At 36.8% G+C, this 14,360-nt stretch overlaps 2 protein-coding genes across 7 annotated transcripts; one reads left to right on the top strand and one right to left on the bottom strand.

Annotated features, from left to right (window-relative positions):
- Positions 1–1,097: 1,097 nt before the first annotated feature.
- LOC140005875 (ESCRT-related protein CHMP1B) lies at positions 1,098–2,255 on the top strand. The gene has a single exon (XM_072047017.1). It carries the CDS (start codon positions 1,332–1,334, stop codon positions 1,941–1,943), a length of 612 nt encoding a protein of 203 aa, XP_071903118.1. The 5' UTR covers positions 1,098–1,331; the 3' UTR covers positions 1,944–2,255.
- Positions 2,256–3,491: 1,236 nt separating this feature from the next.
- On the bottom strand, positions 3,492–12,980 carry LOC113742226 (uncharacterized). 6 transcript variants are annotated; one of them, XR_011813408.1, is made up of 17 exons: positions 12,696–12,980; positions 11,324–11,919; positions 10,480–10,609; positions 10,181–10,382; positions 9,539–9,625; positions 9,389–9,448; positions 9,208–9,294; positions 8,433–8,504; positions 8,277–8,332; positions 7,444–7,529; positions 6,293–6,383; positions 6,055–6,212; positions 5,821–5,912; positions 5,461–5,535; positions 4,441–4,514; positions 4,095–4,316; positions 3,492–3,975 (listed from the first exon to the last, which is right to left on the bottom strand). XR_011813408.1 is itself a non-coding variant. In XM_027270006.2 (17 exons), the coding sequence occupies exons 3-17, from the start codon at positions 11,877–11,879 to the stop codon at positions 3,900–3,902; spliced, it is 1,902 nt and encodes a 633-aa protein (XP_027125807.1). In that variant the 5' UTR covers positions 11,880–11,919; positions 12,514–12,594; positions 12,696–12,980; the 3' UTR covers positions 3,492–3,899. The 6 variants fall into 6 exon arrangements, 4 of the variants coding, with proteins under 4 accessions (XP_027125807.1, XP_027125806.1, XP_027125808.1 ...); XR_003460815.2 differs by having other exon boundaries at positions 4,118–4,316; XM_027270006.2 differs by lacking the exon at positions 4,095–4,316 and adding an exon at positions 12,514–12,594.
- Positions 12,981–14,360: the final 1,380 nt, after the last annotated feature.

Here is a 14,360-nt window from a genome sequence, read left to right as displayed (position 1 = left end):
AATTCAAATCTTAATATATTTAGACTATTTGATAACCAAAACTAGAACATCCGAATTCATTAAGCGTCACTAAGTTTCTTAGGCAAACTTATTCTAAAAAATAAGTGCTGAATTATTCACCTATCACTTAATATGATATAAAGACTCAAATGCATCATATTTAACACTTAACAATTCAATAATTTAATGAATTAACATTTCAGATTTCAAATTTCAATTTTATAAAATGCACCCTAAGTATACTAACCAATAAGAATTTGTTCTTATCAAGAAATCTACTCGTCTGGAAACACCATCAAAGTTATCAAGAAATATACTTATTTGGAAGCACCATCAAAGTTTATGGTCAATCTTTATAGCGATTGCCAAATCAGCCAAAATTTAGAAACCACCACGAGACCAGATGGATGCGCAATGCATCCGTATAAATTTTTTAAGCAGACCCACATATCGTGGCCCAAAGGCTGATGGTTGATTCCTTGAAAATTCTCCCTTTGGTGATATTTGAAATTTAGTGCTCACAACTGTTGTAAATGTATTCCCCTCTCTAAAAAGATTTCAAATATACATAATAATTATCTTATATATATGTACACACACATACAAACTGCAAAGACTTGGTCCAAAAAATTCCCCATTTCTCCTTCACAAATAAACTAATATTTCAATTTCCTTAATATTGAAGGAACAAGACCAAAAGGAGACTAGACCACTAATGGGCCATTAATTCAAGTGTCAAGGAGCTGGATCTCCCTTAAACAACGTTTGGGAGTTCACATTTTGTGAATGGAGAGACAAGTTGGATTAGTCTAGTCGGGGTCCACAGTGTCTGTGGGAAACCAGGAATTATACCCAAAAAAATAAAGAGAGAGAGAGAGAGAGATTGAACCGAAATTTGAGCAACAAATTCAAAATAGCTAACACGGGTTACACCAGAAAACACGCAGTGGACATAGCAAATAAGAAAGTTAGTCCACTTCACTGCTTCTGCGAGTCCAACCACAGCAAAACCCAACGGGCCGACTCCTCCTCCAGTCCAGGCTCCAACCCACTAGGTTGCATCAGGAAATCTGATTGGACAAATCTCCGCTCATCTGATTTTCTGACGACCACAGCAGATCACAACCCTACTTGCGCGTGGACAATTTTTCTTAATTTCTAGGAAATGTCCTCCGCCCTTTCCTTCCCTAATCGGTCTTCGGAACCCTAACTTCATAAATACATAGAAAAACTCGATCCTGTTTCCTCAATTACTAAATCAAATTTCTTCACCATTTTCTTCTAGATCTCGACCTTTAGGCTTTAGTTATTACCAAAAAAAAATTTTTTTAATGGGGAACACCGAGAAATTGATGAATCAAATCATGGAGCTCAAATTCACGGCGAAGAGCCTTCAGCGCCAGGCGAGAAAGTGCGAAAAAGACGAGAAATCTGAGAAATTGAAGGTTAAGAAAGCCATCGAGAAAGGAAACATGGACGGCGCGAGAATCTACGCTGAGAACGCTATCCGCAAGCGCAGCGAGCAGATGAATTACCTCCGTCTGGCCTCTCGGCTTGACGCCGTGGTCGCTCGCCTCGATACCCAGGCCAAGATGACCACGATCAATAAATCTATGGGGAATATTGTCAAATCTCTCGAGTCGAGTCTTAATACCGGGAATCTCCAGAAGATGTCGGAGACCATGGACCAATTCGAGAGGCAGTTTGTGAATATGGAAGTCCAGGCAGAGTTTATGGAGAATTCTATGGCCGGAAGTACGTCGTTGTCGACGCCCGAAGGTGAAGTCAACAGCTTGATGCAACAGGTGGCGGATGATTATGGACTTGAGGTCTCCGTTGGGCTGCCGCAGCCAGCTGCGCACGCCATACCGACGAAGACTACCGAGAAGGTCGATGAGGACGATCTCTCCAGGCGTCTCGCCGAGCTCAAGGCTCGTGGGTGAAAGAAAACTACTACTGGATGGTTAAGAAATTAATAAGAATTTGTTGGGGAAATTTGTTAATTAGGCTATGCCATGTCAGTGATAATGTTATGTGTGGAGCATTTGTGAAATTGCTGCCATATTTCCCGTGTGTAGATTTAACTAGCACTGCAACTGTTATTTCAGTATGGTGGTTGACTTTTCATGAGTAGTGGTTTGTAAATTTGGTACCTTTGCGCATCGTCCGCTATATACTTCTGTTTACTGCTGATGATAATCTCTTTGGAGGAACTGCAACTTTATATGACAGGGCTCTTTTGTAGCTTTGACGAAGCTGCCTTTGTTCCTTGCTAGTCAGACTTTCATTCATGTGCATAACTGATGGTCTATAATTGTGGTTCTTCTGCACTTGTTGCTGTTGTCTTTTGTATCTGTCCATGTTTGCGGAGTTGATGTTGAGTGGCCTGGACTGCATGCTGAAGTTCCCGGTGGTGTTAATTGGAATCTGCTAGCGCTAAAAATCTCAATGTGGCATTCAAACTTGTCGTGTATTGCGATTTTTTGTGTGTTGTTTGTCTGAAGTTTTCCTGGTTTAACTTTCCTTGTCTGGGTCTGGACTTTAGATTGATGTGCTTGAAATCTGCTTGGCCTCATAGACATCTGTGTTGGCACCAGGAGGGATATTAAATCCCTTCTGGTGGCTCGCTCACCAAAGGCAAGTTGGTCTCTAGAAAATATGCCTACTTCAAGGGTACATAGAAGAAGGGGATGCAGAGTGGGGATGAAGGGATTTGGAGACTTCCTGTCAATGGGAGCTGGAAGGATTGGTTCTGCAGCTTGCTTAGTGCATAACCTGCTGCAGAATCAATCTTCACATTGAGATCAGTTGGTTTCTTCTAGTTTTGCATGATAGAAATCTTGTTGAGAGGGACTCCATCGAGGATTCTAGAATTCTTCTATCAGAGGGGGAATAGAATAGGATTAGCTAGCTATCAAACCAATCCAAAGCATATTTTTTTCATATCTCCTGTAACTCAAGTATGGTTTCTAATAGAATTTATTTGAATTTAGATGCGAACGTCTATGGAGAACCGAGATCAAAGGACAACAGCTTTTGAGCTAAATGCGGGTTCTGTTCTTTTTGTCATTTTTGGTAGTAATTAGCCCTTCTAGCTCCTTTGCAAGTTATTTGGTAGTAATTAATCTTTCTAGCTCTCTGGAAAAGGAAATCATCCCAACAATTGAAGCGAATTACTATCCCATCCCATTACATTGCACTCAAGCGACTTCAACGCCATCAAGCATAAGAAGGGAGAAAAAAAATAATCATAATAAACAAAAAACAGAAAAGGGGACTCCACAAGTGGAAAAGAAAATTATCCCAACAATAGGAGCGAATTACCATCCCATCACCATCATACAGCATTCAAGTGACTATTAACTTCATCAAGCATAAGAAGAATGGGGGAAAAATAATCATCATAATAATAAACAAAAAAGAGATAAGGGGACCTAACAACAATCATGTCTTGTATCAAATACAGAAAATTTTGCACCAAACTTAACCAGTTTTGTAGAAACAAGAACTTGGTCCATGTCCTTGACCATATTTCATTTACAGGCTAATATTCAGGACTAATAACCACATAATTTACAAGTTCGAAACAATCATATAAACATCAAGAAAACCCCAAAATCGTTGTCCCTTTTTTAACTAAATCACACGCCTACTTAAAACTACACGTCCCCAACCTAAAACTACCTTCACGTACATCTATTTTACAAATAGATCTCCACTCTTTTGAGCATAATACCATATATGGCATTAAAAAATCTGAAAGGATACGTAACACTGCTGAAGCATCAACAAAGTTCCCTGTTAATTCGTGCTGAACGATGTAAATCTCAAGCTCATTTTGAGATAGAACCAAGGAAGAAACCATCTCAAAGAGTATGCAATTAGGCTGCTTAATCCTTCTATACACACCCTTGATCTGCCATGCTGTTGGCAATTGTTAGAAAAGCAGATATGACCGCACCATGCCCCAATGTCCTGAAAAACACAGCAACACAGATGAAAAGCCATAAGAGCAATTATGGAAGCAACTCATGTCAAAATTACTGAGACTTTTCCTTTCCAATTTCCAAAGAAAAAAGAAGCAAACTATCTACTTTTCTTCGCTAAAGTTCCATACAAACGAAAATGAAATGCGCCTCCATTTTCACTCTGCTCTTCTGGTCATCATCATTTTTTCTTTTCATTTGTTCACTCCCAAACTTCCAAATGAATGCTAAAAGTTGTCCCTTGACCCAAGACATTCCATCACCATCTCTGTACTGTGACATAGGGAAACACATCTGTCTCCTGTCCACTATGCCTGCCCTCCTCCCCCACTGCCCAAACCAAAGGAGAAAAAAAAGAGGTACACAGGCAGAAGTATACAACTGTCATATTGGCATAAATACATCAGACTAAAGAAATATACACATTATTCCACTGTTTGGGATTAAGCATTACTCTGGACTCTCTTTCTGATAACCAAAGTCAGATGCTGCTTTCAAGACTCTTTGGTACGTCTGTTTCATCGCTTCCTGCCATTACATTTGAAAGAAAATTCGGAATCATCTTAGACCAATGAAGAGTTTCAAATCACAAAAACTAATCTTAGGCAACTTCATAAAAGAGAAAAGATAAACCTTCTTTTCCCAAGTCAACCAACAACATGAAAAAGTAATCAAGAAGTTTGACAAAAATAATCTTAATCAGCATGCAGATAGAGAGAGAGAGATGTTGAGAATCTTATGAGTGATAATGATTAAGGAAAGCATCTTATTGAATTTCATATATTCTATACAGCATTACCATCTCACATTTGAAGCAGAAAGAATAACAGGACTAGCAGGGTAGATAACTGAATCCAAGAAGCGTGTCCCAAGATTTGCTTCATTTCATGGTCGGCCAGTCAAAGCAAGGCATGATCAGTATAGGTTAAAGGAACAGCGGTTTCATCGGTAGCTTGCATATTACTCTAAAGATACCTAAATTATAAACCACCTTTACTCAAATATCATTGAACGTTTGAAGTTTGGCTCCATATTGTAACTCGATTACACAATTTCATAAGTTTGAGTAAAAACTCAAAAAATAAGTTGGTGCTAAAACAGGAGTTGATGTTGGAACTCCCTGCATCTTACTTTTGTTGGTGGAGAAGTAGAAACTGAAGGATTCCAAGGTATTAACAACTTACCACACTAAAGGAGAATGTTCGGTTTAGAGCTTGAATTCAGATATTAACCAGTCATGTTATAACATGTACTTCAACAAGACAATCGTGACTAACAAACTCAGCTGTTTTAAAATTCAGGAGATTATGCCATGATTAATTGCTTTGTCAGGGTGTTAGACAGCATTTCAAAGTTGTTGCATTTGATTAGATAAGAAAAAGAAGGGGTCACATAGCATGGAAAAACCAACAAATATTGTAATTACCCATTATCAACAGAGATCCATGTTGAGAATAAACATGGAGATCCTTACTTGCAGTTTAGACTCAAATTCTTCAGGTGACCAGTTCAAGTTACACTCTTTCAATTCCAGTTCACCCGCCACAACCTGAAAATCCAAGCAACAGTAGCATCAGCATTGATGCAAGAAAATGATGGCCCATGATGAAAGTAGAATGACGTATTATAAAAATTTCCTCTCATGAACAGGCTATTTATAAGATGGCAAAACACATATCAAGCATGGCTCAGAAGAGGTAAACCAGGTAACTGACAGTCTATAATGAAAGCAAAATGACATGGTATAAAAAAATTCATCTCGTGAACCGGCTACTCCTAAGATGGCAAAACAACTGTCAATCAAAGCTCAGAAGAGGAAAATCAGGTATGCTACCCCGCCAACACCAGTAGCCATGGAAGGAGCAACTAGGACATTCGCTTTCCTGAGAACATCAACTGCCTCAGGAGTGCAGGGCATGTTTGAACCTAAAAAATGTTTAAAATGTAGTCAACAACACTAATAAGCAACTCATAACGACTGTGAGAGCAACAATTGAGATTCAAAACAACACGGTCAAATAAAACTTGGACAAAGGTAGTACAAAGTAGTTGAGAGAATTTATGCTACCTTCTATAACTATACGACAGCCTGAATTTACCAAGTTAATGGCATCAGATTGATCCAGTTCATTCTGGGAAGCACAAGGAAATGCAACATCACACCTTTCATTCCAAGGCTTTGCTTGGTCATAGAATTTTGAGCGAGCATAAGTTTTTGAGTAGTCTCTGCAAAATGTTACATAAGGGTTGAATACAGAAAGAATGTTGAATACTTGTCCAAGAAATTCCTAATAAAGAATACAAACCTCAAACTTCTGTGCTGTGCTTTAATATCTCTTAAAAAGGATATTTTCATGAAGTCAAATCCATCTTCATCCACCAAATAACCCTTAGAATCTGTATTATTTTTATGCAGAAGGACAGTGTTTTAATAAACTCTTAGCTATGCAGGATCTACTCAACGTAAGGAACAAATTGCAATGCAGTGATGCCAATGAAATGCTTACATAGAATGAAAGATTGACATGATAAATGCATATCCATATATGGTTAGCAACAAAGCAGACTTTCTCTGAATGCAAGTCATTGACAGAAAACACTACATGCATAAAGTATTTGGCTCATAGCCAGAAGATTGATTTTTTTTTTTTTTTTTTTTTTTTTTTGGGTATTGAATGAGATGGTTGCTTAACTAGTTGTACATATTGTGTGCAAAATATTACCTTGATAAATTCCCCCCCACAGTGAACCCTAAGAATATAAAACCCTTGAAATCTCTTTTAATATTCCTCAATCCCATGAGAATTTGAACTTTACTTTGCAGCTATGTGCTACCAACTTCTATGATTATGATAAAAATTTCAGGATGAGCCAAAATTATGAATCTGCAAGTGTGAACATGTAGTCATCCGAAACATTGAATGAGTGGCAAGGCCATGAAGATACAGCTAAGTATCCTATTTCAACGCAGGTGAAAATCGTAGAAAGCTTCATGGTCTTTCCACCTTTTCTATCCTTTTGGGTGTTTTCAGTAGCATGGTAAAAATATTAAGTTCTAGAACATTGGATATTTCTATTACATTTTCTTCAAATGCAATTAAATTCCAAGACAAGCTGGAGACTCAACAAGGCTAGAAATTCAGAAATTTACACTACTGACAACTACCCAAAGAACATGGCAAAGATAAAGACTGGTATCAAAAGGTTCAAGGCCTAAGATTGAAAGCTACAGGAAGAAAATATTGACTGAACAGCAAACAAATCTAGAATTAGATGAATATTCTGACACCAGGAGTTGTCTTAGCTAACTTTTTTTATCCATGCAAAGCACTAAAGTGCAAGTAGAATGCACTAAACAATTCCTACGGTGCAGACAAAAATTCTTCTGTACGAGATGCTCAATAGAACTGTTGAATTAGCTGAGAACAAAAAAGAAAAGCTAGCATGTGAAACTTACCTGATACCGTGATTGGAAGAGCACCATAAGCTATAAGCTTCTCCAGAACATGCATTGCAATTTTCCCAGAACCACTAACTACACACCTGGACTTAAGAAGGAAAAAGACAAACAAAAAACAACAAAATTATCATCTTAACCACAGAAAATTTTGGTGAAATGTCTTCAACTTGGACATTTACCCCTTAAAAGCACTTTAATGTGAAATAACAAGAAATTCAAGGATTCCACAAGCATATTTCCCAGGTAAAACAACCAATCCATTGGTTATTTCTCAAATTGGTATAATATTAATTGATCTTTTTCCTGTAAACGAGATTCTTTCTACTATATTCCAAAGATATACTGCATTAAGCAAAAACATTTGTCATCATTGCATTAGAATAATTAAAGCCTCTCAATGCCAGTTGGAAGCACCTCCAGAGCTAAAACCATCATTATTTCTCACCAAATCTTGGTGATTCAGAAAAATTCAGATCAACAGATATGCAAGAGAATAATACTAGCAAGAGTCTTAAAACTTATAACAGTAAAACAAATAGTAAGTCTAACAAGGAAAAAATTGTAATTAACGAGTGGTGGCATCACAAGGGGCTGAAACTGACTATGACAAACACACTTAAAACGACATTCCTAGAAGAAAAGAGAAACACTGGCCAACCTAATTACCAATAAGTGTGATAACTTACATTGTTAAAAGTAAGAAATAAGGTGCAATTAAAACCAAAGAAAGTGAACTGCTCTGTAAAAGTAAAATTCTTAAACTTTGAACAATAACTAAAATATGTACAGCCAGCTAGCATCAGTCGCTTCAAAGACGTCAAGCAACAAACCTTAATCCTTTGAGTTCTTTATTCATGTCCGCCAGGATAAGTTGTGCAAAAAAAACCTGCAAAACAAAAGAATAACTAGTTGGATCTACGGGCATTTGCATTCAGTTCCCATGTAAAACCGCCAACAGAAACAGAATGTAAAGGTAAACTACTCACCAATCCATAGCCAGTAGCCTCTGTTCTCAGGCTAGATCCAGACCAGTTCACCCTGGGCCCTGTAAAACTCCCCTGCATAAGGAAAATAACAAACTGTTAACGACCATCATAACTATTATGAGGCAAAACATATGATCAACCTCATTGACATCAGAAAACGAGAAATAAAAAACTCCATATAATGTTCCTCATGAAACCAGAAACAATCTTCTGAAAATCAACTCAGTTAAGAGGTCCATGCTATTATACCAAATAACAAATTGCATTCATACCAAGCAGAACACCAAACAAGGTTACAAAACCTAGTGCAACTCTCACCTCTACGCCATGTTTGCAATTATGCAATATTTGAAATCAATGGAAAGTAATGACCTAAGGAAAGAAAGTTCAAGACCTTTCCTTTCCCAAAAGAAAAGATTCACATCTTTTAAGGACAGAAACTTTAATAAATAAATAGAATAAGAGCAAGAAACGAGTTTGTACTGACCCAGAAAGGCAAACAAATAAGAAAAAGGGATAGTGATATATTCACATATTCTGTGCCATCTTCCCCTAACATATAAACTGATAGGCCATTTACCACTCTTTGCATCAAATCAAAATTTTTGTTTCTGAGTGTCAAATCACCATTAAGTCACAAAGAATGAAGTGTTGTAAGAAATCAATTCTGATGAAAAATCCAATTTTCTTTTATCATGATATGAATGCACATTACTATAAATTTTAGCAATGCAGAACAGCAGAGCAATTAGTCTCATCAGATAAAGAACCTTACCTGAGAGTGACCAGCCAGGCGTCGATATTGTCCATAAAGATAACCCATTTCACGGGTACCAACACCCATCTCCTCTGAAGGAAGATCCTATCACAAGAAAACAAATCAAATGGAATGAATGACTCAGAAAAAGGAAATGAACAAATGGAAACTCATATAGAAGAATAATTACTAAAGTTACCTTGTCAGGACCCAAATAGCGGTACAACTCATTCATAAAACTCTGACAGAATCTCATGATCTGGAAGATTGAGTTCAGAAAAAGGAATGCATAAGAGATCAAAACTTGATAATAATTTATCATAAACGACACAGTAAATGAAAAGGATACCTCACTGTCAGTTTTCCCACTCGGATCAAAATCAGTTCCACCAGAAGAGCCTCCAAGTCGGTATGGAGACAGAGCATTCTTCAAAGTCTACACAGAGTACGCAAGCAATCACCATTGTGTAAATAAGTTCAAACTGCAGCAAATAATCATGAACAAAAACTCCAACATTTTGCCAACAAAATCATAGCATAATAAATCTCAAACTGTAGTTTATCAAGTATTATTGTTTTTGGCTGCATAATGTTAGCATAATGTATAATGCACTCACACATATGCTTCTAAGAAGCCACTTTAGGTGTAAGTACACAAAATCATTTGTTGAAGCAAGTTTATAACACCAAAGCCATAAGTTTCAACAAAAGATATTTAAAAGGGTAAAAAACTTCTAATGGCGGCAAATCAAATGGCCAGAGGGTAAAAAAAAATAGTTAGGATTGTCAAATCTTGGCAATTAGACTCCAAAACAAGAAAGAATCCCATAACTTCTGTAAGTTTGCTCCAACAAATATATGGTTTCATCTTTCTCTTCGAGCAATTTTCACAAGTAACAAAAAAATGATAAAGCTCCAATCCAACATTGACATCCTGAGAATTAGAAAACTTCCAAACAATCCCATGTTAGGTAAGACAAAGCAGAAGTACCTGTTCAAAACTAAGAAACTTAGCAATGCCCAAGTTCATAGACGGATGAAACCGGAGACCACCCCTACATGGACCCAGAGTCTGGTTAAAGTGAACTCGAAATCCACGGTTGACATGCGTCTCACCCCTATCATCAATCCATGGAACTCGAAAAATGATTGTACGCTCAGGTTCTAACAGCCGCTCCATAGTGTTGACATAACTTCAACATTTCCAAACCACTTAGTAAGGAGTGGCTATAAACTCATAATAGATGTAAAGTTTGTTACAGCAATCACAAACTGACAAATTGAGCTTACTTGGAGTTTTTTGATATTACTCTTTCCAAAGCATGAACAACCTCTTGAACAGACTGTATGAACTCAGGCTCATGAGGATCCCTTTTCAATGCAGCTTCAACAATTGATCCAGCTGTCTTCGACATAAGAGCTTTTTACAGAGTTCAGCCACCACAGAACAGCCAGTAGAAAGAAAATTACAGAGCAAAGAGAATGTCACAAAATTGTCTTATACCAGAAGAAATGCATTGATCAAATTATAACCAAAAGCTTTGAAAAAATTGGTGGTCTGGATAATGTAGTACATATGACTAACAAACCAAGGCTAGACCAGCACTTCTCACAGTTATTGATTCCTCCAAACAATATAAATCACAAGATCTAACAAGAAATAAGTTCCCATGGATATTTGCTCCCACATATTAATGTACACCTAGATCAACAAAACTTTCAACTCCTCAAATCAAGGCACAAACTATAAGTCCAGAAAATAAAGGCCATGCATCATAAAACTAGAAATCAAGCTAATCCTGTCTTACACATCAATGGTTTATGCTGATCAGAAACGTCAGTGATTCCATTATTAATAAAGGAACAGAATCAAGCTTCAACAAATTGGCTATCAAACAAATGGCTCCCACTCTAGACTCTGCATAATATCATAGGTAAACATGCATGTTGAAAAGGTTCAAATAGAAATGTTCTGTCAAAAAAACAACTAACAGGATTACATTATCTCCTTCTATCTTCATTCAGCAAATGAAAAAGAAGGATACCAAGCTCGGTGAGGAAAATTAACCCAAAGATAACAAGAAAAAATAAGTTATATTATACAAGTATGTGAAATGTATAAATAAGAACTAACCTTTCACATATATTGGTTTTTCAACAATAATCTTATCCTTGGAGGCCATCTGGAGGCGAAGAGCCTCTTTGTGAAGTAAGCTGTTATTATGCTCCTCTAATGCACTCATTTGCATATTTCTACTGCCTTCATTGCCATACGGATTCCTTCTATGCTTTCGACCATATTCTCGGCAAACAGAACAGAATATTCTTGCTGTCCCATCTTTCAAATCAACATAAGCCCACTTATAAGTGTCAGCCCACTCCTCTCTCCACCTCTTTACAACTTTCTTTTTCCTTTTCACCTGCTGTGTCTTTGTCATGTCCTGATCCTCAGTGGGTGGTTGAGAAGCCACCATCTGCTTATTGTCATGCTCTTCAGCCGAAGATTCTCGTGCTTGAACACCCATAAGAGGATTATGGTCAAACGCAGGATCATCCTCCCCAGGTCCTATTTCCAAATCAATCTCTTCTCCCAGCTCCCTGACCACAAGTTGATGTCTTTGAGCCTGCTGGATCAAGTTCATATCATCCATTGCAGAACTCATTCCAACCCCACCAGCTGGGAGCAACATTCAGCATGACAACTTTACCCTACTCGTTTGAAATACCTTTCTGTCTACAACAAAATTTGATCAGTCACCTTGCTAAAATAGTTTCAATAAGGGTAGTACTATATAATCATCACAGCATAAGTTCCTTTTCTCTGTTCTTTAGGGAAAAAGAAACACATGTATATCATTGGAATCTCATGAGATGATAAATAGACAAACTTTGTTAACGCCCCTCACGTTTTCCGACTATAATCAATAATAAATAAATGATTACTGTTTATCATCAATGGTCTAGTTCTTTTTTTAATGAAAATTAGCATTAACTTCCCCCCAGACATATCCAGTCCAAGTCCGAACAAGTTATCAACAAAATTAACCAGTTCAAATGCATTCCATCTAAAACTTTGCAAATTTAGAAAATTCCCGCAACTGTTGAGAAATGCATTGAAGAATTGTCAAGCAACGAGTACAAGACCTTTTATATTTTGTTGTTATGGAACAACCACAAGTTGAGATAACAAATTAATAGCAAAAACAGAAAAATACTCAAAAGAAATACATATATACTACAATAAATTATAAATTTTCCTAAGGTGTCACACGAGAAAAACACAGGCGCCAGGTTGAGCATTTAATCTCCAAATTGAAGACTTACGCGGGCAGAATACAAACTTAAAAGCCACTAGAAAATCGGACAGCAGTTCCCAAGATTCAATTATTTTCACCAATGATGACCCTAATTGACAAAACATGCTTATTAGGAACTAATTAGTTGATAAAAAGGAAAAGGGATAAAATCCCAACTCGCAATTCAGTCTGAAGAAGCTCATCATATACCTGTAATTGAAAGTCCCAGCTCCTCTTTGCCTTCTCTGCCGGCTAAAAAGTATGTGAACATGTATACATATGAATGAATAGGAAAAACGAAGAATTAGCAGCGCCTATTTTTTTTTGGTCTCGCCTAAAAGGGTTGGATTCTTCAAGACTTAAAAACCGCAATTTGATTTGTAGAAGAAATTTAGTTAAATGAACAAGATGGGGAGCGGAACACTGCAAAAAATGGCGTCTTCGCGAGCAAAGGTTTACACGTTTTTTCAGACTTCAGACTGTTTATGTCGAGGCTTTTTTTTTCTTTTTTAAATAAAACGGGATTAATTCCTGGGCCTGTAGAGCGGGGAATTGGCCTGTTGCATATGATTTTCATGTTCCATACGACGGCCCACTTTAGTATGGGCACCCTTTATCAACGCATGCTTTCCAATATTTGGAGAAAATTTCTTAAAGCGGAGCTCATGTGCGAAAAAGCCACTGCAATTTGTTTAAACGATGCATGCAAACATCAAAATCCCCTAAAATCATATATTTGTCGACCAAGATAGTTTGCTTATTATTTAAATTTGGAAAATAATATACCTTAAGCGACATAGAAAACTATTACTGATTGATTAAAACTATTTCTTATTTAAATTAAAAAAATCGTACTCTAAGCCGCAGAGGATTTATACGATAGATATAAATAAAATGGTGATTCATTTTTTTTTATTTTAGAAATTCTCATAAAAATATCTTGATTTTGAACCTTTTTTTTTTTTTTTTGTAAGTAAACTCTTTAGATTATTTGGCCATAATTGCAAGGTGCTTCGCTCAACTTTCAAATCCTCACATTTCCCTCTTTTTATTATGAGGTTTGGCGTTTCCTTTGAATCTGAAAACAGATTAGTATAACTATTGCTGACTGAAACGCGTAGCTTTTGAGCGTTGGCATAAACAAATGCCAATTCAAGTAGGTGACCGAAGTAATAAAAAAATAATACTTATCTCCCATATATGTAATGCTGTGCCAGCATGGCATCATGGTAAATTAATTTTGTTAATTCTTGCCCTTTTTCGTCGTTTCAGTCTTCTGACACCTTCTTCTATGTCGGACCAAGGGCAGAACAGTCAACGGAGAAATCGTTCGGACCGATTTTGTGCATTTGGCACATGATATAAGTCATTTTGTACAACGTATGATTATAGAACAAAATTTTGTGAGTCACGCATATGTTATGAAAAATGATGTATAAAATGAAATCTGAACCTTATATATTTTTTTAGCCAAATCTTGGCCATCAACCTTTCGGATCCAACAACCTTTCCTGCCCCATTTCCATCTTCTAGTTGTGATGTTAGGATGTTTTGTTTTGCTATAAAGTCTTCTTTTCCAAAAAAAAAAAAAAAAAAAAGTACACATGAAGATAAAGGCACAGGGAAAGGAGTTATCTCTTGTTGAGCTTTGTTAACTCATGTAGGGGTTGGCTTAATTTATTCAAATTACTTTTTCCACGTCCAGAACGGAATTGACAAAACTTGGTAAGTTAAACATTTGTTGCGTTGATATTAAATACAAGTTTTTGTATCAATGTCAATGAGCACGCGTAAAAACACCTAAATTGTACTTAAATTATCATATAAATACATTTATGACATTTCGTGAACCATAACACTTTCTTGAAATTCATC

This window comes from Coffea arabica, chromosome 4e (assembly GCF_036785885.1).
Source record: "Coffea arabica cultivar ET-39 chromosome 4e, Coffea Arabica ET-39 HiFi, whole genome shotgun sequence".
NCBI lineage: Eukaryota > Viridiplantae > Streptophyta > Magnoliopsida > Gentianales > Rubiaceae > Coffea > Coffea arabica.
Note: the sequence above shows the minus strand (reverse complement) of the source record. Positions and strands in the feature narration are given on the sequence as shown.